The 24,605-nt window shown below is 36.6% G+C and overlaps 1 protein-coding gene across 9 annotated transcripts in view; it reads left to right on the top strand.

Annotated features, from left to right (window-relative positions):
• VPS13D (vacuolar protein sorting 13 homolog D) overlaps positions 1 to 24,605 on the top strand; it is a 197,564-nt gene that overhangs the window by 29,226 nt on the left and 143,733 nt on the right. For all 9 annotated transcript variants that reach the window (XR_012155549.2, XR_012155551.2, XR_012155552.2 and 6 more), the window contains exons 21-34: positions 1,065 to 2,099; positions 4,003 to 4,093; positions 5,383 to 5,509; positions 7,002 to 7,182; positions 8,966 to 9,148; positions 12,448 to 12,679; positions 13,817 to 14,027; positions 15,529 to 15,700; positions 16,926 to 17,038; positions 17,525 to 17,734; positions 20,694 to 20,959; positions 21,177 to 21,310; positions 23,168 to 23,323; positions 24,072 to 24,300. Coding sequence is in view for 3 of the 9 variants with exons in the window: in XM_073316658.2 (XP_073172759.2) it covers positions 1,065 to 2,099; positions 4,003 to 4,093; positions 5,383 to 5,509; positions 7,002 to 7,182; positions 8,966 to 9,148; positions 12,448 to 12,679; positions 13,817 to 14,027; positions 15,529 to 15,700; positions 16,926 to 17,038; positions 17,525 to 17,734; positions 20,694 to 20,959; positions 21,177 to 21,310; positions 23,168 to 23,323; positions 24,072 to 24,300 (3,340 nt within the window). In the remaining 6 variants the exon portion in view is untranslated. The remainder of the gene's footprint in view (positions 1 to 1,064; positions 2,100 to 4,002; positions 4,094 to 5,382; positions 5,510 to 7,001; positions 7,183 to 8,965; positions 9,149 to 12,447; positions 12,680 to 13,816; positions 14,028 to 15,528; positions 15,701 to 16,925; positions 17,039 to 17,524; positions 17,735 to 20,693; positions 20,960 to 21,176; positions 21,311 to 23,167; positions 23,324 to 24,071; positions 24,301 to 24,605) is intronic.

Genomic DNA, 24,605 nt, shown 5'->3' with positions numbered 1-24,605 from the left:
GCCCTTGGCTTGTGAGGCCAGCAGGTGTTTCCAATCCTCAGGCCGGCATCAGGCCTTTTCCATTATCCCCAATCTGTTTCCCCTGATGGGAGCTGACTGGGCAGGGGCTAATTAGGTGCTTTTGCACCAGCACACTGCTACAAATAACAGTAGAAAGTTGGCTTCCCTCTCATCCTAGAAGTGTTTCCTCAAGGTCAAGTTGTTTCGGATGGTGTTGGGAAGCTTATACTGTCTCTGCTCATGCTGTACTTGTTCTGTGGATAAACAGAAGAATTAACGCTTCAGAGCTGTCATTCTGGTAATTTTCACCAGCATTAATTTAAAAAAAATCCAATTCCTGCAAAAACTATGGCATGAAGTGGCATTTAGAAGATGAAATTGTTTCTGTAATTGAACACAAAGTTATCATTGATCCAAAAAATTGTATTTTTCCTCCTTGGGATTGAATCCCCTGATTTTTAGTTTGGTGTTTCCAACACAAGCTTTGTGCTACTGGAGATGTTGAAATCTTCAATTTGTGGAACAGTTCAGTTTGTGTACCAGCTTCTGTGCTGTAGGCAGGATCTCTCTAGTCAGGCCTATGCTGGCTTCAGTCTGAAACAGAATGTAGTGTATTTCAAACATTCACCATTAATTGAGCCAGGATTGTTTTTTAAAAGACTAATCCTCTGCCTGTGACATTGGTTAGTTGTTGTGGAAATTATGATGGCTTGACATGGCAGATTATGACTTCATGTGAAGAAGCAGCTGTAGAATAGATGAAATGTTAAGAATTTAAATGCCTTTTTCATGTGAATGTTCTTAAAAATCGAGTAACAATGGTGGAGGTGGTGAATGGAGGGAAGCAGATACACCTAAGCAGTATTGATTCTGAGTAGAATGTTTTTCAAGATTTGCTACATGATGTTTTCAGAACTTTCATGCAAGTTAATTGTTGGGGCTGAGTGTACTTGAAACAATGATATTTTAACAGTAAGAAAATATTGAGGTGTTTTTTACACACTTGCTGAGCTTGGAAAATATTAATAGATACTAGACTTATGACTGTTTATTTTTAAATGCAGGTGGTCTTAGCAAAACACGTATATGAGCAAGTTTTGCAAACCCTTGACAATTTAATTTACAATGAAGATTTGAATAAATTTGCATCCAGTTCTACATCTTCAACTTGTCCTAGTTCTCCTTCAGTATCGCTTCGCAGTGTAGGCTCAGAGTTCTCGAATGAACGGAAGGAGAATGGATTGTTCAGCCATTCAAGCTTTTCTGCTGTTCCAAACAAGTCAATGCCTATTAGGGAAACAAAATCTTTTACCCAGATTCAAGCAAACTTTCATATTTCAGAACTCCAAGTTCAGTTATGTGGAGATCTTACACTTGGAGCACAAGGTCTGGTCAGCGTAAAGTTTCAGGATTTTGATGTTGAATTCTCTAAGGATCATCCACATACTTTATCCATTCAGATTACTTTGCGTTCTCTGCTGATGGAAGACCTGTTGGAAAAAAGTCCAGACTCTATGCACAAGAACCTCATGGTGTCCCGTGGAGCACCCAAACCATCTGGTTTAGTGCACAAGGAATATCTTTCCCAATCTTGCCCTTCGGTATCCAATGTAGAATATCCAGACATGCCACGTTCCCTCCCTTCCCACATGGAAGAAGCACCAAATGTCTTTCAGTTTTACCAAAGACCAACTTGTGCCTCCCGTAAAACACAAAAAGAAGATGCTGACTCTGAATATCCTTTGACCCCCCCACCTTCTCCAACATTAAACAAGTCCAAGGTGCCTTCTGGAAAAAATAACTTTGATGATTCATTGGTTCATATCAATATATTCCTAGTGGACAAGAAACATTCTGAATTTTCTTCTCGCTATAACAAAATTAACCGTAGTGTGGATGTTGATTTCAACTGTCTAGACGTTTTAATAACTTTGCAAACCTGGGTGGTGATATTGGATTTTTTTGGGATTGGATCCACTGCTGATAACCATGCTATGAAGCTGCCGCCTGAGGATATTCAGCAGATGGTGAAGTCGGAAGCAAGTATCTTATCAACTTCTGAAGTTCAGGATCCTGTAAACACCAAGCTGAACCTTAAGGTACTAGAGATAGAGATACTGGACATTGACCACGTGTGTTTCCATAACACATTGTTTTATGCAAATTTTAGTTGTGTTTTAATTCAAGTTAACATTTTATATTTACAGTGGTGGTCATTCATATGTATCCTACACACAATATATATAAAACCTATATGGTAACTCCCAATTATACAAAAGTCTTTGGAAGAAAATACAAAATCTTTGCAAAATAGGGGTTAATAATAATGAATTTGCATTTTTTGAGAATTGGGATAAGGGAACAGATCTGACTTTTAGAGAAAAGAGTTTTGGATAGCCAGTGTTTTGGAATACTGGAGTTTGCCTGTTCTTAATCAGAGTAAGAGACTGTCAGCTCACGGAAGCTTATGCTCAAATAAATTTGTTAGTCTCTAAGGTGCCACAAGTACTCCTTTTCTTTTTACTCTGTAGTAGGAGAGTAGTCAGTGCCTCAAACCCGTTCTCACCTTTGCAAGCCTTATGGGACACACCAAGACGGCTTCCTACTCCCTGCCAACCTTATCTGGCTGACTGGACCCCCAATAACTCATCACCCCCAGCCATCTCAGATAGCTGCTTATGCTCGGCAGAATCTGATGGACTCCTAAATAGGGTCATCCTCCCATGTCATGGATAAACAAGCCTCATAGGGCCTCTGGGGAGAGGTTGGCTTTGTTGGGTCCCCAAAGAGCATCCTGAGAATCACTGATGGAACCATGTCCCTCTTGAGGCTTGTATATTCCATGCAAGTGGGCAGGTTTGAGGGCCCCTGCCAAGCCTCAGGAGGCTTGCCTGGGTTAGGGATTAAGAAGGCCCCAATGAATCTCCTGACACTTTGTGAAGGATGATTGTTTGGGAGACCTCTGAAGAACCCTCCTAAGGAAGATGGGTGGGGGTTAAGCAATGGTCCTCAAGGCTCAGTGGAGCCCACAATCCTAGAGCTAATGTGGGAGGTTGATTGAAAATCTTAAGATCCCTAAGGTACAGCGGGTGCTCAACCAGCTCCCTAAGACTCGCACTCAGTTGGGGTTGAGAGGCCCCCAATGAGTCTTATAAGACTAATCAGGTAGTTGTTGCACCCATCTAGGTCCCAAAGGCCCCAGTCAAAATTGGGGCTTCATTATGCTAGGCACTGTATAGACACATAGGAATACAGTTTTTTCTCCAAGGGTCTTGCAGTCTAATTGTGACAAGGCAAAAACGTTAAGAGGGAAAGGGAAGGAGGACGAAGGTAATCGTAATATGTCCTTGTGGTTACAAAGGATAACCGAGTGTACAACTTGAGGGGTTTCAAATAATTTGAATGTTTGTTTTTTTTAATGTAAATAAATGTCTATTAAAAAGGATGACACCCACCTCCTGACCTACCCATTGTTAGTGGATTGATTTAATTTAGGAGTCACAGTAGAAGTGTGTCTTGAAAAGGCATATGGAGGAGGATAGGGTAGTGGACTTAGAGATTAGTTCAGTTGGACGTTAAATGTATAATGGGTACTTGGAGGAAAGTGTAAAGGCAGCTGTGGGAGAAATGGGTGGTTAAGACTGTTGTTTGAAGAGTGAACAATGCAGTAAGAGACTAGCAGTTGTGGAAGGATGGGCAGAGTTGTGAAGGACCTTGAGAGTAAGGACAAAAACCTTGAACTTTATGCAATGGAGAAATGAGTGACAATGAGGGATTCCAAGACGGGGCTCAGATCATCAGAAAGACAGGCGAGGAAGATAGTCTTGTTGTGTGGAGGTTGTGAAGGGGATGATATGGGTGTTAAAGGCAAAAGTTCTCACTCTTAAAATTGAGGTTTTGTTTTCAATAACAGAGAGAACACTTCTTTAGATCAGTTCAGAGTTGGTTCCAGTTAAGTGATCGTATTACATACTACTAATCTATTTCTTTTTGCTTGACCAGGTTCATTCCCTATCCTTAGTGTTGAATCAGACGACCAGTGAGCTAGCTAAAGCTAATGTGTCAAAACTTGTCACATATCTGGAAATGATTGGTGAGTATAGGTGGTAGTTAACATTTTAAAAATGCATACAATTTAGAATGAGAGGAATCACTGCGTTGGAATAGGTTTCAGAATAGCAGCCGTGTTAGTCTGTATTCGCAAAAAGAAAAGGAGTACTTGTGGCACCTTAGAGACTATCAAATTTATTTGAGCATAAGCTTTCGAAGTGAGCTGTAGCTAACGAAAGCTTATGCTCAAATAAATTGGTTAGTCTCAAAGGTGCCACAAGTACTCCTTTTCTTTTTGCGTTGGAATAGTGTCTTGAACTGGTTTTCCTTTACTGGGAGCTTGTTTTTGCTTGTTAGGTCAGGCAAATTTTAATGCAGACTTTCAGTGGTTAATTGGTATTGATTGAATCATTGCATCGGGTAGCTTTCAGTGTTTTTCCACACATGACTTGTCCTGTGTCACACGGGTGTTCCTTGCAAACACTGAAATAGGAATACCCTCTTAAGAGTGAAAACTATAGGGCTTACTGTTTCAAATCAAAGGGTTTAGAGATTAAGTAACTCCCAGTAGTTGGAGGTTCCACAAGTGTATAGAACCGGTTCGTTTTCTGTAAATGACCATTTATATCCTGCCAGTCTAGTTTTTTTTATAAACCTTTATATAAATGAAAGATGGTTGTTGTGCACAACTATTCTGTTTTAAACAGTCTTGCAGCCGTTCTTTTCCAGTCTTATAAATTAACCCCATCCAGACATGTGTATTGTCATATTTTAAAGTTAACTTCCAGCACTTCGTGCAGCATTGGGTGCTAGGTTTGGAGGATTAATCTCACAACAACCTCTTTTTGGAACTTTTGCATCACTTGTAGCATGCTGAACGCTTAATTCTTGGTGCTGAGATCAGCTAAGATCTAAATCTGTTTAGTTTTTGAAACCTTTTTTGTTCTGTTTTATAAAAAGTGACTGATTTTCTCAATGAGAGAGATCTTTTTCAAATCTATAAAATGTTTAGTTTTCAGAAGGTATATACATCTCAATTTTTAGGCATGAGGTTGAAATGTAATTATTAGACTACATATGCAAACCTTATTTTTGGCAACATAAATTGTTTAGATTAGTACAATCTTTTTGTTACTTGGAGTGATTTGCTTTGATTTTGGAATGTGAGATTTTGTGTTTTCCCATCTCTTTTGTTCAATAATCTGTTAAAGGTCTAGGTTATCCCAGTAAAGGTAAGCCCGTTCTACAGTAACAAGGGATTTACTACAGAGAGTTAATTAATATTAATATCCTCTAAGATAAATAATAAATGGTCTTTCTTTTGTTTTTTAGATGGAGATTTAGCCCTACAGGGAAGCATTGGAAGCCTGTCCCTAAGTGATCTTACCTCTCATGGAGAGTTTTACAGAGAACGTTTCACTACCAGTGGTGAAGAGGCGCTCATTTTCCAAATTTACAAGTATGAAATGGAACATTTTCTTGTTGCACAATGTTTAGCGGGTTATTAAAACAAAACATCAAAAAACATTTGAATGTTCAGTTTATAAAGTGCTCTATCTTGAAAGCCTGTGATGTTAAAAATGTACTCTTGTATCTGTTGCAAACTTTTTTTAGGGGGTTTGACTGGTAATTTTAATTGATGCTGGGTGTCTGTCAACACACAGCAGTGAAGGAATTTTTTTTGAAATGTTGCTTATGGTTCTGTCAAGCGTGATTTGAAAAACAAAGAATGTTGACCTTTCCCTAAATAAAATAGAACTTGTTTTTTTAAACTGAATAGTTTTCATTTGATACAACTAATGTTAAACAAAGATATTATTATTATTATTATTATTATTAGAGCAAAAGTTAACTTTAAAACTTTAGAAAGCAGCACGTTGTGTAGAAAAACACACTAGACTGCATCATGAGTTCTTTACAAAAACAAAGCTCCCATTGACATACTGGGCAAAATTCTCATTTTAAGGAACTCCGCATCAGACCCATGAAAAGTATATACAGGCAATCCCATGGTCCTCTTTAGGTTTAGCCTAGGGCTCTATGTGTGGTGCCCTCTAAAGGATGGAATATTTTTGTAGTGGCAGGCTACAGAGCATATGGAAGTGAGGAGGGAAGATATATGGGAGAGAGGGGACCTCCTTCAGTGTCACAATTCCAGCAGGCCTTGACCCTTCAGGGGGATCAGCTAGTGTTATGATAAAAATCTGAACTATTCTAATGACATTTGGGTTTTTTTGTGTCCTCAAAACTTCCCATTCAGTATAAATTATACCTCTGGTACTGTTTGTGAACTGCAGCAAGTTCGTTTCCACTGGTCTCACTTACATTTTAGACTTCGGCTTTTTCAATATTATGTACTTCCTAAAGCTGTTGTGCTCAGTGTAAATGCCATTTTGTGCTATGTTTTCGGATGTTTCAATCTTAAGTATCTTTTCTTCATATTCTGTCATTAGAAAATAAGTAGATTTAAAAATTGTTCAGACAGCATTAAGATTAACTTAAACCGACAGAACACATTGAAATTCAGAGTTGAATGTTCTTCTCTTTTTTTTACTGTCACTTATGACCTAAGTATTGTAACACATAATACTGTATTTGAGAGATAAAATATCACGGTTCTGGATATCTGTTGAATGTAGGCATGACCTACTAAGTTAAAGATAGAGTAGCAATCAAAACTCAGACTTTCATTTTTTTTTTTTACTAGCTTAATTTAATTACAGTGGTATTTATACCTGCAAAATAAGTTAGGATTTAGTTAAGAATTTATTCTTTCAAATTGTGCTCTAAGTTCATTTTTTAATTGTGCAAATGTAAGGTACTGTTAAAGTTAAAATTGTCACTTCATTGAAACAGAAATTTGCAAATGTTGCTGCTCAATTGTGGGTGAATTTAAAACTGTAGGAGTCTTTAATTTTTGTATGATCTTAATATTTTATTTTTTATCACAGGTACGGGCAACCTGATCCTTTGCTACAACGAGAGTGTGATATTCGTGTCAGCTTGCGGATGGCATCAGTTCAGTATGTGCATACTCAACGCTTTCAGGCGGAGGTGGTGTCTTTCATTCAACATTTCACTCAGCTTCAGGATGTCCTAGGGCGCCAGAGAGCAGCAATTGAAGGACAAATAGTATGTTTTTTTTAACATTCATTCTTAGTACAGTGTAGACATTCCTTGCCGTTGAAATACAGCATGCACTTTGTTTTACCGGATCACCTCATAGTAACTTGAGAAGTATTAGGCTGTAATGAGATCTGATTTCCAAGGATTGCAGGAGATGCATAACACTGTTAACATATTGGATGTTATGAGGGATCTAATTTACTGGAAACCATTTCTGATTTCCCCCCCAAAATTCCATTTTAAATGGGCATGTGGCAGTGTACATTAGTCAGGCATGTTAGTGGTTGCTAGTCCCTGTGATATGATGGCATATAACCTGTTGCAATCTTGACCCATATTGTGCGACTGGGACCAAGAAATAAAGATCAATCAGTCTGTTATCAGCTATCTTTTGTGTCGCACCTGTATTATGATAAATAAAATCATGCATATCTTGTGGAAATTCTACTTGGTGAATTTATCAGGAAAATGTATCCCAGCTTTACAGGGGAATGGATTTGATGATCTAATTGATCTTTTCAATTTGTAACATATGAAATCCTAAATTGTTCTCACGCTAACCAATGAAAGTTAATCCTTACTGTATCTGAATCTTATTTACTAGGTGACTGAATATTATTTTAGTAATATAAATATTTTTTCAGAAATGTAATGGACTAATACTCTGAAAATATACAAACGTCTTGGAGTTCTGTTGGAAGAAACAACAGCCATTTTCATAGCACATCTTCTTTTGATTATGAAAAATATATGAGAATTTTGGACTTTTATAAAGAATTTCTCATGGCTTCTTATTTGGCACTTTTATACATTTATTTGTGGAGCTTATTTATTTGTGTCAGGAAATAAAGAGATATTACATATGGTTAATTTGTTTTTCACTGGCCTCTGTGAGGAAGGGGATTGATTATAGTGTGCTTTTGTCTGACTGTAAGGGTAAACTCTGAAGGTGAAACAGTAAATACTGGCTCAGATTCCCTGTTTTCTGAATTTAGATTAGTACTTCTGTGTGTTGCAAAGAATGCCTGATTCTTTCTGGAATCCTTCATCCTAGTTGGTTTAAATAGGCTGATTTGAAGTAGACCGGTAAAAACTCTTTCATTTGCTGATCAAATTTCAGCCTAATCTGCTTTCACTAATAAAGAGCTGATGAAAAGTGTTGTCAACTATAATGATTTACAGACGTGATTATTTACTTCCTTTCAATCTGGGATGACTGTAAACAACAATTTGTAGCTAAACTGAAATTTAGATTTTTTTTATATAGTTCAATTTTACTTCAGTGTACCGTATTAATACATACTTGAGTTTGACTGGGACAGTAAAATGTTTTATGCTTTACTCTTGTCTTCCACATGACTTCTGGCTTGTTTTCAGTGTTTGTCACAGCCCTTTCTTTCCAAACCAGTCATCTGTTTCTCTATAGTTTAAACAAGAATTCACTATTGTAGGTGGGGAGAAAATTTATAGTTTCTCAGATTTCTGTCCATCTGTATATAGTTATTTGGTCTTAAATTAATATAAATGTTAGCTGTTATCAGCATTTGTCAGTAAACTAGCCATTTTTTAATTGGACTACCTCTGAATGTATTTTAATAATATAACGGTCAAGAAACATCATAAGAGGCTAGAAGCAGTAGAAAATAAATCTTACCTTTAAAAAGGTTATATAAAGAGAGATTACAAAAATGCCTAGTCGTGTTACAGGATTACCAAAAATGATTGCATCCTGGTAAATTATTCTGTGGCACGTGAAAGTATATTTTAAATTGGATGTTTATTCCACCAGGTGAGAGATCAGGCGCAGCGAACCTCCCGAGTTTTTCTTGACATTGAAGCTGGTGCTCCTGTCCTGCTCATCCCCGAAAGCTCCAAGTCTAACTATCTTATTGTGGCTAATCTTGGGAAACTAAAAGTCAAGAACAGGTTTCTCTTTGCAGACAGCCCAGGTACCTTCTCATTAAAAGACAAGGTAGGAACAATTTTGTATATTATCTTTTTGAATTGAAAGAATATCTACTATTGATGTGGTTTTTTTAATGCATCAATCTTAGCTCTCTATCTAAATGTGGAAAGGTCCTTTGAAGTTTCAAGAGAATTTTCTTTAGTTCTCCATACCCACAGACTATTACATCACAACACACTCTAGAGGATAAAATGGAAAACAGTACTTTAATCGACCGCATGTTTTTCTTTTGAAGGTCAGTGTAATGACTTTGAGCTCTGGTTCCCACCTCCAACAAGTTTTTCCCATCTCCATCAAGTTTTCTTTTTCTATATTTTGCATTACAATCTTAGCTATTTTGCTGCTAATAAAATTAATTGTGTCAGAATACTGAATGAGATGAGCAAAAAGTCCTTCAGCTCCTTTGCGCGGCTGCCAGTCCTCTTCCAATAGTTAGTCATTAATGTCAGGATCCGAGCCAGCCATCGTAAGTCAGAAAAAATTCCCATTGGGTCAGTAGAGACAAGTAGGGCTAGATCTCCAAGAATAACTATAATATGCTTGGTTTCAGAGTAACAGCCGTGTTAGTCTGTATTCGCAAAAAGAAAAGGAGTACTTGTGGCTCCTTAGAGACTAACCAATTTATTTGAGCATAAGCCTTAAAGTGAGCTGTAGCTCACGAAAGCTTATGCTCAAATAAATTGGTTAGTCTCTAAGGTGCCACAAGTACTCCTTTTCTTTTTATAATATGCTTGATAAGCCAGGATTTTGAGAGCCGAAGTGGTGTGATGTATTTTCTCCTTCCTCCCCATCCCCCTTAACAAAGCCAAGCTATGTTCTTTGGTGGGGAGCAAAATTAAGCGAGACTGATATTGAGAAGGGCAGCAGTGTAATTTTTGTGTGAGGGAATGTATGTGGAACCCTCCTATTCCATCTCTACCTCCGAAGTAGGTTGTTTGGGATCAGTTACTTATAGAAAGCAGCATTTGGCAGGAGAAATGGAAAAGGGCTGACAGACTGTGATTGCAGCATAAAAATGAGCTGTTGGTAGCCGGTGTCAAACACTGTTCCCCCTTCTACTGATGTTCAAAAATGTTTTTCCACTGGTTTGGACAGTGGACTTGTAGCAAACTGAGACAGATCCCTTGCTTTCGGGATGCTTGGTGCCTCTGATCCTTTATCCTCATTTCTTCCCCCAACTGTGGCTGAGATGGCCAGCAGGGAATGTGAGGAGTGTCTACTACAAGGTGATAATGGAATTCTAATGGTGAAATGACATGCTGCAATGTTGCTGCATTAACAGATTAAAATAGGATTTACATTAATATTTGGGGATTCAGGAGAAGCTGTGTGGCTATCAATCACTTTAACCCTTTACATAAGCAGTTGTATTAATAAAGGTTAAATAATAGAAGATGTGTGTATCATTTGGGGTCTTTAATTGAAATTTTTTTCCCCTGCCCCTCATTTGTTTTTGAGGATTTGATTTTGCAAAGCAGTGCATATGAGGATCCCATTTTACGTGAGGTACTAATACATCTTTGCAGAGGTGTTAGGTGTTCGTTTAAAGAAAAAAGATCATTGTGGAATTCAGCACTTATTAGTTAGTTTATATATTAAAAAAGGCGCATTTCTTTTGTTTCAGTGATTTTGTAGAATTCCATAAGGATTGGATTTGAGTTTATTTTGCAGTGTTCTTACACTTATTTCTCCTTTAAGTTTTTCACACATGCCTGAAGATGACCATGTTTGGATTCTTTTTTACATAACTTTGTGGATTCATGGGTGTTGTGATATGATTTTTCGATTGCATGTTCTTTCTTTAACTTTTTTTATTAATTAGGGATATGATGAAAGTTGCATATGAAGAATCCTGTCCAAAAATGCCTTAAACTTTACAGCTAGAAAAATTCCTAATTTAGAGCTAAAAGGAAGGTTTTGAGGGAAAATTTAAAGATATGAAAATTACCTAATGGCTTATGAGAGGGGGTAGCATTCTGTAACGTCTCAAATACAGTGCAAAAGTGAAAGAGCAAATTCTAGAGGTAGCACTGTAAGGGCAGGAAAGTGAGAAATCCAACACTGCTGAAACAAATGGGGAAAATAGGTGGTAATTAGCTCAGGCAGGTGAAATGTAGTTAAATCTAAGAGGTGTGTTTTTTTAAAAAAAAACAACAAAACAAAACCCCAGACCTACAAAGATAACTTTGAATTGGATTTGGGGTATACAGAAGGTATGTAACCCCCAGTAGTGTTCAGTGAGAGCTATTGAAGCATTAAATGGGGGAAATAGACCCCATAACGTTAACATATTTTTAGTTCATTTCCCACTGTTCAGAAAACCCAGATAAATTAAAAAACAACCAACCAACCTTTCATGTAGGTTTGAACTAGTAAGGTCCCTTGCAGCCCTCTGATGTTAGATTTTGTCTTTTGAAGATGGAAAACTCTAGTGCATGAAACTTTTACAATCTGAGTGAAGCAGAAAAGGTACAATACTAAACACAAACATAAACAAAGCTCCTCTTCTTTCTGGGGAATTGTAATTGTAAAGATGGGAAATTATTCTGAAGCAAAGAGATTTGGGTTTTGAAGGTGTTTATTAGTGGGGAGTTATCTTAAATTGTTTTGCTGCACGTAAGATGCATTTTTGTCATGTCAAAGGTGCCTAGAGCATATAGAAAGGCACCATTTTAAATGTTACATGAATGAGTAAATTATTATTTTTGTAGTAATTTGCTGTTCACAGTATTCCTCATCTAGGAATATGATTATGAAGAGTAGTTACTATGCTGTAAAAAAAAAAAAAAAAAATCTTTGAATCTACAGCAGTCATCATTTTTACCCAAGTGATCAAAGGCCTGAAAATAATTAGCACAAAATTGATCATAAAATGTATGCAGTCTGACCCTTCCAGCTATATCAGAAATATCCAAAATGCACCCCCCTTAATAATAATTTTTAATGAAATATTTTTCTGAAATTTTAAAAAACATTAATATCTGTGTAGATTTTTTTACTCCTATTTTTCTAAATGTATTATACTGTAAATCTTGTTCTAGTGAAAAATTGTTGAGGTTTTTTAAAAGCGGGGCAAAGAGCTCATATGTGATCATATGACTTCATTTTGGAACTGTTTATAATATTTAAGGTGGGCCACAATTCTGAGTGACACTTTGTTTTTCAAATAGATGACTTTGTTTATGGTTAGTGGTTATATCACAGCTTCCACCCTTTATACTTTTTAGAAAATTACTTCATGTATTAATCTCTTTTAAAATTAGAAGTCCAATCTCTGTTGTAACTCACTGTATTCCTTTCATTAGCAGGGTTCTGTTCCATTTTCTTCACCACTGGGAACCCCAAAACACAGCATAAAGAAAACAACAAGTGCAGATGAATCGAAGGGGGTCATGAGCCTGAAAGAAGGGTTATTCATGAAATCATCTTCTGGAACAAATATTATGAATCTGAAAAGTGAGTCTGAACTGAGTACATTGACTAAGCAGCAAGGACACACACCAAAATCACCTGTTGCACAAATCCCTCACAGTCCAGGTATGTGAGAGATAATAGAACGGCCTACTTAACTCTTCCTCCTTTTAATATCAATTATTCATTTTAGTTTAGGAGATACCTTATATGGCATGGTTACTTCATGATTTTAGGGTTGACCTTTCTGTCTGCTACTGTTCATGTGAAGGGTGTAGGAATGTCTGTCCTTCCTTTTTGTACAGTTTGTAATTAAATTTCATTTCATTGTAGCATAATATCATTGATAACAGAAGCCTGGGAACAGAAGAGGAAAGGCATTTGAGTGCCATGGTGAAAAAAACCTAGATAGATTTCCCTATCCACTGCTTGCTCACAGAGTTGTACTTCAAAATTGAAGGTTTCGTTTAAGATTTAAAAAAATTAAAAATGTGTCCAGTACTTTCGGTCCTATGTTGTTTGTTTTGATATTCAAGTTATTGTATGCCCTCCCATATTTTCAGGCCACAGATTTTTGTATTGGCAGGACATAACTGCATTATAGAGGAAGCTGAAGGTTTGGGCGGCAGAATAGTGGACATTTGGGATTTTGATTTCTAGGAATGAGTAATAAGCAGTTGAGATTTGTGGGCATGAGAGAGTTAACGGTGTCCAATCCAACTCCCATTGAAGTCAATGGAAGCATTTCTGTTGTCTTCAGTGGGAATTAGGTTGGGCTTTAAATGATCAGCAGTGATAAAATTAACAATGTTGAGATTTGTACGTTTGTTCTAGGTTTCAGAATTAACAACTCATTGAGAAGAGTGGGGAAGTTTACAATTCCCTTCCTCCCTTCCCCCATTCTGTCTGGAAACTCAAAGATGTTACTACATGATTCATGTTTTTAAGGTTATGTTTGCACTCACAAGGATTAGAAACATAACTTTTGCCTAAACATGAAAGTTAAATTCTGGTGCACAATTTTGCTGCATGAAGTGGATTCCATGACACATTCTGCACCCACATAATTGAGGAATTCATGGTATAATATCTATGAGTTAATGCTTATGTGCATCAAATGCTACGGTGTTGGATGCAGCAGCATAAACAGAACGGAATTATTTCCATAATAAAGTCAACTTTCTTCTGCAGTAAAGTAGGTGGTTTCATTAGTTGAGAATGTTTTAATCTTGCTTGATATATGAATCTTGTGTACTCTTACAGAGGATCATATCTGCCTGTTAGACTGCATTGTGGTTGATCTGCAGAACATGGACATCTTTGCTGCAGAGAGATACTCTAGAGAGTATTCTAAGGCTATGGAGGACACCAGTGCAGATCTGACCTTCCCTTCCTACTTTGTCAGGCAGACAGGAGGAAGTCTCTTAACGGAACCTTTTGGATTGAAGCTGCAAGTAGAGAGAAACTTAGACAAGTGAGTTATAGTTATCTGGATAATTTCTTACTCTGTATACTGTGGTTTAATGTATATTGTTAACTTCACAACAGATTATATAGTTTAGATTTCCCCCCTATTTTTACTGATATTTTGAAATACTGTTACCCATGTTACACAGCCCAGCAGTTTGTAAGTAAATATGATAAGAAGCACTTCACACTATAGTTTTTGACATATATTTGAAAATAAGGACAAAAAAAATCAAATTTAGGTGACTAGGATTAAATACTTACATTCATATTGAACAACCTAAGTATGTTCCTTGATTTTCAGAGGTGCTGAGTACCTTTATCTGGCACTGACTTCAGTTGGAATCATTGAATGCTTAGTATCTCTGAAAAACAGACCACTGCTCACAAAAGGCTCCATGCTCCACTTAAGAGCTCTTAGGCTGAGTTATATTGTCTTTTACTGAAGTTTCTAACTTGCCCAGTAAACCCTTCTCCCACTCCTCTCCTGTTTTTTTTCCCCCTCTCCTTTCCCCATCAGCGGATACTCCACTTCCTTCTTAACTAACTTTCCTTCCTACTGCAGAAGTGGTTTTAATTACCCTTACACACACACACACACACACACACACACACACACACACACACACACACACACACACACACACACACACACACACACACACACACACACACACACACACACACACGGTTCCACTTTGACCTCCTATTTGTTTCTCCAGGCCTATTCTTCCAGTGCACTCTGCTTTCCATCAGCTGGTTCTAAGCGTGAGTGGAAGGAGTTAGAGGATATTTCAGAGAAACCTCCCAGCAGTGGAGAGGCAGGGCCAATTAGGAATTATTCCAAACAAGAATCCTCACTCAGCTCTAATCATCTGATGGTCAGAAACCCATTCTTACAGTCACAAGGCTCTTAGCAAATCCCCCCACCCCCCCAAACCATGGAAGCGGGCCAATGTGCAAAGTACTAAACACTTGAAGGTGAGGAGGGGGGTAGTATTAAGCCTTAACATGTTGGGTTTTTTAATAAGTGTTTTTTAAAAAAAAAAAAAAAAAAGCTTTAAGCATTTTCTTGAATGTCTATAATTCTTTTAATTATTTTATATTTATCTAGAAAGTAATCAAGAACTTTGGTAATTTTTAGGCTTACAGTAAAATTTTCAAAAGCCCTTAAGTGACTTAGGTGCTTCAGTCAGACCCATTGACTTTCAATGAGACTTCAGCACTTAAGTCCTTTAGGTGCTTTTGAAAATTTTACCTTAAAACACTTAAACACAATAATGAGCCTATGATTTGTCACTTAAATTGGTGATATGTCTTAGATGGAAGAATATCTGCCATCTTCTCATATACTGTTGAAACCCATAGCTGGATGAGAGATGCTGCAGTTCAGTCAGGGAGGTGGAACTCTTTCTGTGGAACTGTTTTCTTTTTGTTTATTTTTCCCCATCAGTAGGCATTTCAATTGAAGGTTTTATGACAAGACATTGATTCTTTCTCTTTTGTAGGGAGATGAGTCATATAGTTCCAGACATATCAATTCATGGCAATCTGTCATCAGTCCATTGCTCTCTGGATCTGAGTAAATATAAACTGATTCGAGGACTATTGGAGAATAACCTTGGGGAACCTGTAGAAGAGTTTATGCGACCTTATGATCTGCAGGATCCAAGAATTCATGTGAGAGAAACTTTGAGTTCTGTTAGGTTAAAAACATGCGCAAAAAAGTTCTGTCTAGAGTTTGTTAAAAGACACTATTTCACTGGTAGGTAAAAATTTTAGTTGAAGAACAATGGCGGTTGTGAAGCTCTCTGTTTGTTTGAATGTGTTTGGGAATTGTCTGTCTCAGGAGCAATTCAAGGAATAAAGGGGAGCATGTGTGTCATTTCTATCATAACCTGCTATTGTCACTGCTTGTTTCGGAATTGTTTTGAAAAGAGATTATGAACAGTAGTAATTGTCCATGGATGATAGTGGCATTTAAACAGGCATGCTGATTATTATTATTATTATTATTATTTTTTAAAGTGTTCACTATTATAACAAACATGAAAACTGTGAGTTTTAGTGAAAACTCTAGTATGGTTTTTCTTGGATGCCTTGCAGCAGAGTCCTGAATGTCCCCTACTCATTAGGCACAGGATCAAATACCATCCTTCCAGAAAGACCCGACAGCACACCATCTGGAATGAATCCGTGTTCGTCGTTAGTTAGATGGAAGGAGGAGCTGAATAACAAATTTAATCTTTGTACCTTGTGGGGATCCCGAGTACTGTCTCCACAGCACACCGAACCCCTGTCTACCATGGAAGCAAATTTACATTTTTGAAAATTTACCAAAAACACACAGGGTTCCCCAAAGATTTTAGACAGGATTACGTGAATCCTTCCTAGTACTAATATGTGCACAATATAAGTGTTTGTTTTTAAAAAGCACTTCCTTCACTAGTTAATTATTTGATTAGTACTTGAGATGAAATTTAAAGCTTCCATGGAAGGGAATTAATTGGAATTGAAAATGTAATTGGGTTGCTGTTTCCTGTAGAGCTTTGGTGAAAAGCCTGGCATGGAGAGTACATTTAAAATAAATAAATAAATGAAATTGTTTCTCAGGCAACAAAATTATGTTCATTATAGAAGGAATTTGAAATTTTTCTTTTTTTATAAAACCAATATAACAGGTTAGTTGACGTTACTGTGGAACTGAATTACATTTATTCTAGTTTGTGGTTACAATTGTTCTAAAATTTAATTTTTCTGAAGTATGTTAATCAAGTTTAGCTGGGAAAACACTGTATATGACCTCATAAATGTTTGCTTATTTCGCTCATTAGAAAATTCTTAAATCAAGGATCTGAAATAACCAAGGTGTTTTATAAGGAATCTTGGTGTTTTCCATTTGCAGACTGTGTTGAGTGGAGAAGTGTATACCTGTATGTCTTTCCTTATTGACATGGTTAATGTGAGTCTGGAACTGGTTGAACCTAAAGGAAAGGATGGACTCAGCTCGTTAGCCAGGTATGGCTTTGACTTCTGCTTTTAGTCTGAATTAATGTTTATTAATGTTATGATATGAACGAAATAAAGTATGCTGATTTATTATACAAATTGATTCTTAAATATCTGTACAGAATGCATAAGCTAGATGGAGTCTGAATTAGATGGTTTGATGGGAAAGTATTGTATTACTCTAAACCTCTTCATTTCCTCGCCTCTCCCAAGTTGTATTTTGGAATAAGAACAGTCACTTAATAGTTGAGCTTTGCATGGAAAAACCCAAGGGTTCAAATTCCAGATGGGTTGACTCTGCCCTTTATCCTTCCAAGACAGATGGGATTCCATGCAGTTTGTGAGTTGAAGGGCTTTCAGGTTAATCTTTTAAAAACAGAAGTCCTGTCCGCATTTCATGGACACTTAAGAGTCCATGGCTCTTCTTTTTTGTAGGCGTATATGTTGAAAGAGTCTTAACAATTAATTATTTTTCTTTTCATTTGAACCTACCAGGTTTGACTTTAAGAAATCCAAGTTGCTTTTTGAGAGTTTCTCAAATCAAACAAAATCGGTTAACTTGGTTTCACATTCTATGATGGCATTTGACACTCGTTATGCTGGGCAGAAGACAACCCTAGGCATGCCCAATGTGTTCAACTGCATCTTTCAGTCATCAAAGAACAGCAGTAATAAAGGAGCAATACAGATTGAGTTGCATTTCAGGTAGGTGAATCCAGAAGCTCTTTTCTTTATATCATATTGACGTATGAATTAATAGTGTTGTTGTAGTGATGTCAGTCAACAAGAGAGATAAGGTGGGTGAGGTCATATCTTTTATTGGACCAACTTCTGTTGGTGAGAGAGACGAGCTTTTGAGCTTACACAGAGCTCTACTTCAAGTCTGGGAAACTTACTCAGAGTGTCACAGCTAAAGACAAGATGGGACAGATTGTTTAGCGTAAGTAGTTAACATATTTCAAGGGGCAATTCAGGGTGAAGTGGCTTTTATAATCAGATAACATCAGTATTTCTTCATCATAAACTCTTCTTTATCCTTACATTTTATAACTTTTTAAAAAAATTACCTGCCTACAAATGAAGTCTTTATTACATACATACATATCATATGTATTTAAATTATGGAATTTTTATTCAAAGGGATTATGCACCTGCAGTTAAAATAACTTTCCAGTAGATGTCATCCTTTACTTTTTTGGGGAGTTAGATAAATCCAGAAATGGCTCCTCATCTACATAACCTATTTTAACAATAAATCCCCATGCTACCTCATGTAAGTGGGCATTGATCTTTCACTTGCTGTCTTTGTTCATATAGTTCTCTTGGAATACTTGAAAGCATCAGAAGTTTGAGTTTTGTCCAGTTCTAATTATATGTTTGAAATGTAAGGTACCTCATGATAATGTAATCATGTAAGGGAAAAAGCATGTATTTTGCACATAGCAACATTTAGAGTTCTAAATGAGACCTCTTTTTATTATTTTTTTATGAGTGGGTGTGTGTTGTCTTGTTGGTTAAAGGAAGGGAGAGGGAAGTAAGACTCTTGTGATGTATTCCGAGTCCTGGCACAGATTCGCTGACTGAGCTGAGACAAGTCATTTGACCTCTAATTCTTTCACACTTCGAAAAATTAGTGTGATACCTCATAGTGTTCTTGTGCAGCTCAATTAATGTTTGCAAAATGCTTTGAGCTCTTCTTATGAATGTCACTAGAGAACGCAGACTGATACCAGTTTTTGTGGTATTTACAGTATTTTTGTAGCATTAACAGTTCATCATACATAAGCTTTTTGAAGGCCTGTATCTTATGACTGTAACAGGTACCTGTGTAAATATAAATATTTGTTACATAGGGTCAAGGAATATATTGTACTGTAACTGTGTAGAATAAAGTGGATCAGGAACATTTGATGTCTTTGTCTATTTCAGTGGCTTTCAATCTTTCCAGACTACTGTACCCCTTTCAGGAGTCTAATTTGCCTTGCATACCCCTAAGTTTCCCCTCTCTTAAAAACTACGTGCTTACAAAATCAGACATAAAAATACAAAACTATCCCAGCACACTTCTTTTACTGAAAAATTGCTTACTTTCTCATTTTTACCATGTAATTATAAAATAAATAAATTGGAATATAAATATTGTACATACATTTCAGTGTATAGCATACAGAGCATTATAAACAAGTCATATTAAATTTTAGTTTGTACTGACTTTGCTAGTGCTTTTTATATGGTTTGTTGTAAAATTCGTCAAATGTCTAGATGACTTGATGTACCCCCTGGTACACCTCTGCTTCTTCGAGGGTACACTGGTCTATTTGGACTAACTTAGAATAGCTACAGATGTTTAGCAAGAACAATTATGGTTATGCTGGAGATTTTCAAATGTAGGGCTTCATATAATCATATGAAATGATTGTGACTGACCCTGGTATTTTTGTAAAAGGGGAGTTAGTTTGAACATTAAAGATTGTAGCTTTGTTGAGATCACATCATATGAAGTATAGTTACTAATCATATGCACTATTTATTTTTACTTTTTCATTGCTGAGTATCTCCTTGGCACTAGATAAAAAGTTTTGCAGGGTTTCGTGATAGTCTTACCCTGGCTCTTGCCTTAGGAAATATTCCAGAGAACCAGTGAGGGTGAAAGGATTTTACTGTTACAGGCTGGGCATGTGTGTCACTTCTCAAACAGGAATTATGATTCTTTAGGGACTGTACAGTTTAGAATGTGTCAGAAAATAGATTCTTGGGTATTTAAATACCTGAAATATTTTCCAGTTAACATGACCAGACATAATTGACATTCTAGATAATTAAGTCAAATTTTCTGTCCATCAAGAAGGGATATTCAAAATGTGGTACTAAAAAGTTCAGTTAGGGTAGCATTTTTTCGGAATGACAAAGAAGCTGCCTGTGCTACAAAATGTGGTCAGAGTGTGAGAGGAGACAAATTGATCTCTAATCTTTTTAAGAGGCGCTGAGCCAGGTTTAAATTTCTCACACACTACATCAGAAGTGATACCGAACAGATGTCAAAAATAACATTTAAAATTTAAAAGTTGACATTGTACAAAAAACTTTCATTGTGATAAAGATGGTTGTATAAGTTAATTTATAATTACATGAAGCCCCCTATTTATACCATTGTTCCTTGTTTATTTTGTTTTCATAAGTTTTGATGATTTTTGATTTGTTAGGTTTACATGCACACAGCAAGCTCACAAACTTAGGCTGATGTAAAAAACAGACTTTTCTGGAACTCTATTAGAGATTTTTAAAAACTACATGTTTCAGAGTAGCAGCTGTGTTAGTCTGTAGCCGCAAAAAGAAAAGGAGGACTTGTGGCACCTTAGAGACTAACAGATTTATTTGAGCATAAGCTTTTGTGAGCTACGTTGAGCTGAAGCTCACGAAAACTTATGCTCAAATGAATTTGTTAGTCTCTAAGGTGCCACAAATCCTCCTTTTCTTTTTGAGAAAACTACATGTAAGCTGATTACATTCACATAAAATCCACTATATTACTTATTCACCTGATACATAGATCCTTAATATCAAAATTAATTCCAAGGTGGAAAGTCAGATGCTAGAACTAAAGAACAGATTTTATGGCATGTGAAATTGATATGATACAAGCTCTTCTTTTTTTTTTTATTAGATCTACTAAGGATTCCTCCTGTTTCACAGTTGTTCTGAATAACCTTCGTGTATTTTTAATATTTGACTGGCTGCTGCTTGTTCATGACTTTCTACATACTCCCAGTGATGTTAAAAAGCAAGATAATCTGACTTTTTCCCGACAACGCAGTTACAGCAGTGAAACAACTGTAGTTCCTAAAACAGTGAAGAGTGGAATAGTTACAAAACGTTCTTCTCTCCAGGTGACTACAGAAAAACAACTGGAAGTCAAGATTAATGTAACGGGTAAATATATATTGTTTTATGCTTACACAAATGAGCATAGACTGTTTGTTTGTCTTTAGGAGCTGTCACGTTTACATTCCTCAGAATAATGCTGAAGCAGAGTAAATCAGGTGCCTGGGGGATGGATAATTAAGAATCCTCGACTAAAAATTTTAAAAACAGTATAAATGAAGTTGTCAAGTTTCACAATTAAGTGTGTTTTATTTATTTTGGTCAGGTACTGAATTTGTGGTAGTTGAAGACATGTCTTGTTTTGATACCAATGCAATTATTCTGAAAGGAACCACTGTCCTCACGTACAAGCCCAAATTGGTGGATCATCCTTTCTCTGGTAGTTTGTTTGGCATTGAGGTAAGATGGAACTTTTTGGATTTTATAAGCATTTATTCTAGTGTTGGGTTAAGATGCTATACTATTAAACCTTCAGTTGAAATGCTGTGACAAACAGAATATATTAAAAATTGTCTCTGGAGTGCTTTGTTACCGTAGCCTGTTAATATCCTTATCAAATGTTCTCAACCCATTGCAGTATAAAGGCCATTTCTGCACTGCTTCTGCCACAGTGTTAAAGTATTTGGCTGGAAACTCACCAAACTGTCAGTCAGATACATCTTCTCAATGGCCTAACCTTTAAACTTGAATTTGCAAAGGACTGTTGTCTGCAATGGTATTGCTCGGATATTTTTTTCAGGTATTCAGTGATTTTATATATGTGTCTTTGATTTTTATGTTAAGCTTTGTTCATATAAACCTGTGGAAATTTCACTTCTGAACACCTATGTATAGTATGAAGTAGGGAACTCTTGTATCTTTAATTTGTATATATTTAGTTTGCATACTAGCTTTGGAGTGGTTGGGGGATGTTGCTAACCTTGCAATAGCACTGATTCCAACTGTTTACCACAGAATAAAATATAACTTTTGTATTTGAAGCTAGTTGATCTGAGTTTTGATTCCTCAGATACATGAGGGTTATAAATTTCTGATTCCTCTTTAAAAATATTATATATAAAATTCTTGCATTTAAGACCTAGAAATGTTATCTGATAACATATTTGAGATTCCTTGCCGGCTTGGGATTTGGAAGGTTTTGCCAATCTAATAGTATCATTATGACAAAAGAAACTGCAATTGAAACACTTTTACTTAACTGTTGGGTGGATATAAGAGCCTTTCTCATCTAGACAGGTTTCAGAGTAACAGCCGTGTTAGTCTGTCTTCACAAAAAGAAAAGGAGTACTTGTGGCACCTTAGAGACTAACCAATTTATTTGAGCATAAGCTTTCGTGAGCTACAGCTCACTTCATCGGATGCATACCGTGGAAACTGCAGAAGACAATGTCTCTGTGTGTATATAATGTCTTCTGCAGTTTCCACGGTATGCATCCGATGAAGTGAGCTGTAGCTCACGAAAGCTTATGCTCAAATAAATTGGTTAGTCTCTAAGGTGCCACAAGTACTCCTTTTTCTTTTTTCTCATCTAGGTCACCAGTTCAAATCCAGGTCATGTGAGGCATGACGGTTAGTTATCTGATGGCTGTTGGTGGCATACTTGAAACTATCTGTTAGTCTATAAGGTGCCACAGGACTTTTTGCCGCTTTTACAGATCCAGACTAACACGGCTACCCCTCTGATGCTTGAAATTGTTTGGTTTCAATCTGCTTTGCAGTAGGTAAATGTCCATGTGAAAAAATCACCACTGCAATCAACGCTAATTGGCCAGTTTGATATTTTCAGCAAAGACCAAGGATTGAATGAGCCATGAAGACTGAGCCAGTTTCTTGCCTACCCCCCACCTACCGAAAGTGGCTCCTATAGATCTGGCATTTTGATAGGGCATTGTGGGGGAAGCTTGCCTTGCCTTTGTCTTTGTCATGTTTTGTGGATGACATAGATTACTCCCGTGTCAGGAGGCCTTAATTCAGCCCCCTTTCATAAGCCCTAAATTCAGACAAAAATCTTTAAAATAATAATCCTCTTGAGCTTTTAGCTTACATAGTTTCTGTATGAAATGGTGTCCGTGAATTTAAGAATGAAAGTAAAAGGGAAAGACTTCCTTAAAAATAGATTTGATAAAACCTATCTGCTCCCTCTACAGACAAAAAGGGGAGTTGAGAGCTTCATTCTGGCAGCTGAGAGCAGAAACAAAATTTGCATGAGCTATACGTAGCCATGCATTTTGATTTGCACTCATTTCAATCATTTAGGTTTTTTCATGCCGACTGGGAAATGAGCAGGACACAGCACTGTCCATCATTGATCCTGTACATATTCAAATGGAACTTGTAGGGAATTCATCCTACCCTCGTGGCTCAGGACTGTTGGATGCATTCAATAGTGAAGATTTCCCACCCATTCTAGAGGTAAGATCAAAGAAAGTAACTGAAGCAAATTTTATGGGCATTGTCGTAATAATCTAGAATACTTTATACTGGTACATCACATTTGGGAATTCAGAATAATGCTTTGTCATATACATAAGAAAAGAATAAGACCAAATTGTTTTTCAAGATAAAATGAAGAGGCAGACAAGCCAGAAACATACTTTTAGTGGTAAGGATAGTGATTTCTGGTGGTATTTTTAGGGGTATTCAATACATTTATTTCAGACATCAATAGGGAAAAAAAAACTTGTGACAGAAAGCACGAGATGTCACACTATAACTTTTGGCTCTTGGCCATAAGTTTTTAGTAAAAGAATAACTTTATTTTTCTGTAGATCATCTTCTTAACATTTGTTTGTAGGAAATACATTTAGAGTTCCCCCCCCAGCCCCTTGAAATCCAAACAGAAATTCCTCTCCTGATCGGGGATTTTGATTAATCCCTTTCTGGACAGGAACATACTAATATCTAGGGTTCTTCAGCATGTTCAGATGGTTTATCCTGTAGTTGGATATTTAAAATTACTATATTATTGGTTAATGACAGAAACTTGGCATTTTTAGTATGAAGGCTTTGAAACCAGTATAAACATCTGATTTTGATATGGTTATTCTTATCTTCATCCTGGCAGTGTGTTGCTACAATATATAACATGCAAAAGAGAAATTAATGGAAAAACTGTCAATTTAAAAGCTTTAATCATTTTGGATTTTTAAATTTCATTTAGATTCAGTTACAAGCACTGGACATCAGACTGTCCTATAATGATGTTCAGCTGTTTTTGGCCATTGCAAAGTCCATCCCTGGGCAGACCAGTGCTGCTGTGCCTGAATCCTGTGTCTTGGAGCCCGACACTGCTGCTAATAATCTTTCCAGTTCATCTTGGGAAAATGAGACCTCATCATCAACATCTGAAAACAGAGACACATCTAAACACATATTGGATCCTGTTCTTGGTATGCATTCCACTATTAGACTAAAGCCATTTTCCATGCCTTAAGGAGGCTTCTGCAGAGTAAAGCCAGATGTAATTTTTAGCAAAACAGATGGTTGTAGCTTGATTATATAAAATGTGATATGGCGATGGATGCCATCAAGTAGTGATGAAACTTTCATTCTTCTTGTAATGTGAAAATAGAACAGTCAGTTAGTCTTCAGTCAATTTTAATCAGTAATTTGCCTTCCTAATTCAGCAGAATGCAGTAATGCTTAGGTTGCAATCACTGCAGGAGAATACTGTATTTTTAAATTGTTTATATTG

Source organism: Lepidochelys kempii, chromosome 18, assembly GCF_965140285.1.
Source record: "Lepidochelys kempii isolate rLepKem1 chromosome 18, rLepKem1.hap1, whole genome shotgun sequence".
NCBI classification, from domain to species: domain Eukaryota; kingdom Metazoa; phylum Chordata; order Testudines; family Cheloniidae; genus Lepidochelys; species Lepidochelys kempii.
Note: the sequence above shows the minus strand (reverse complement) of the source record. Positions and strands in the feature narration are given on the sequence as shown.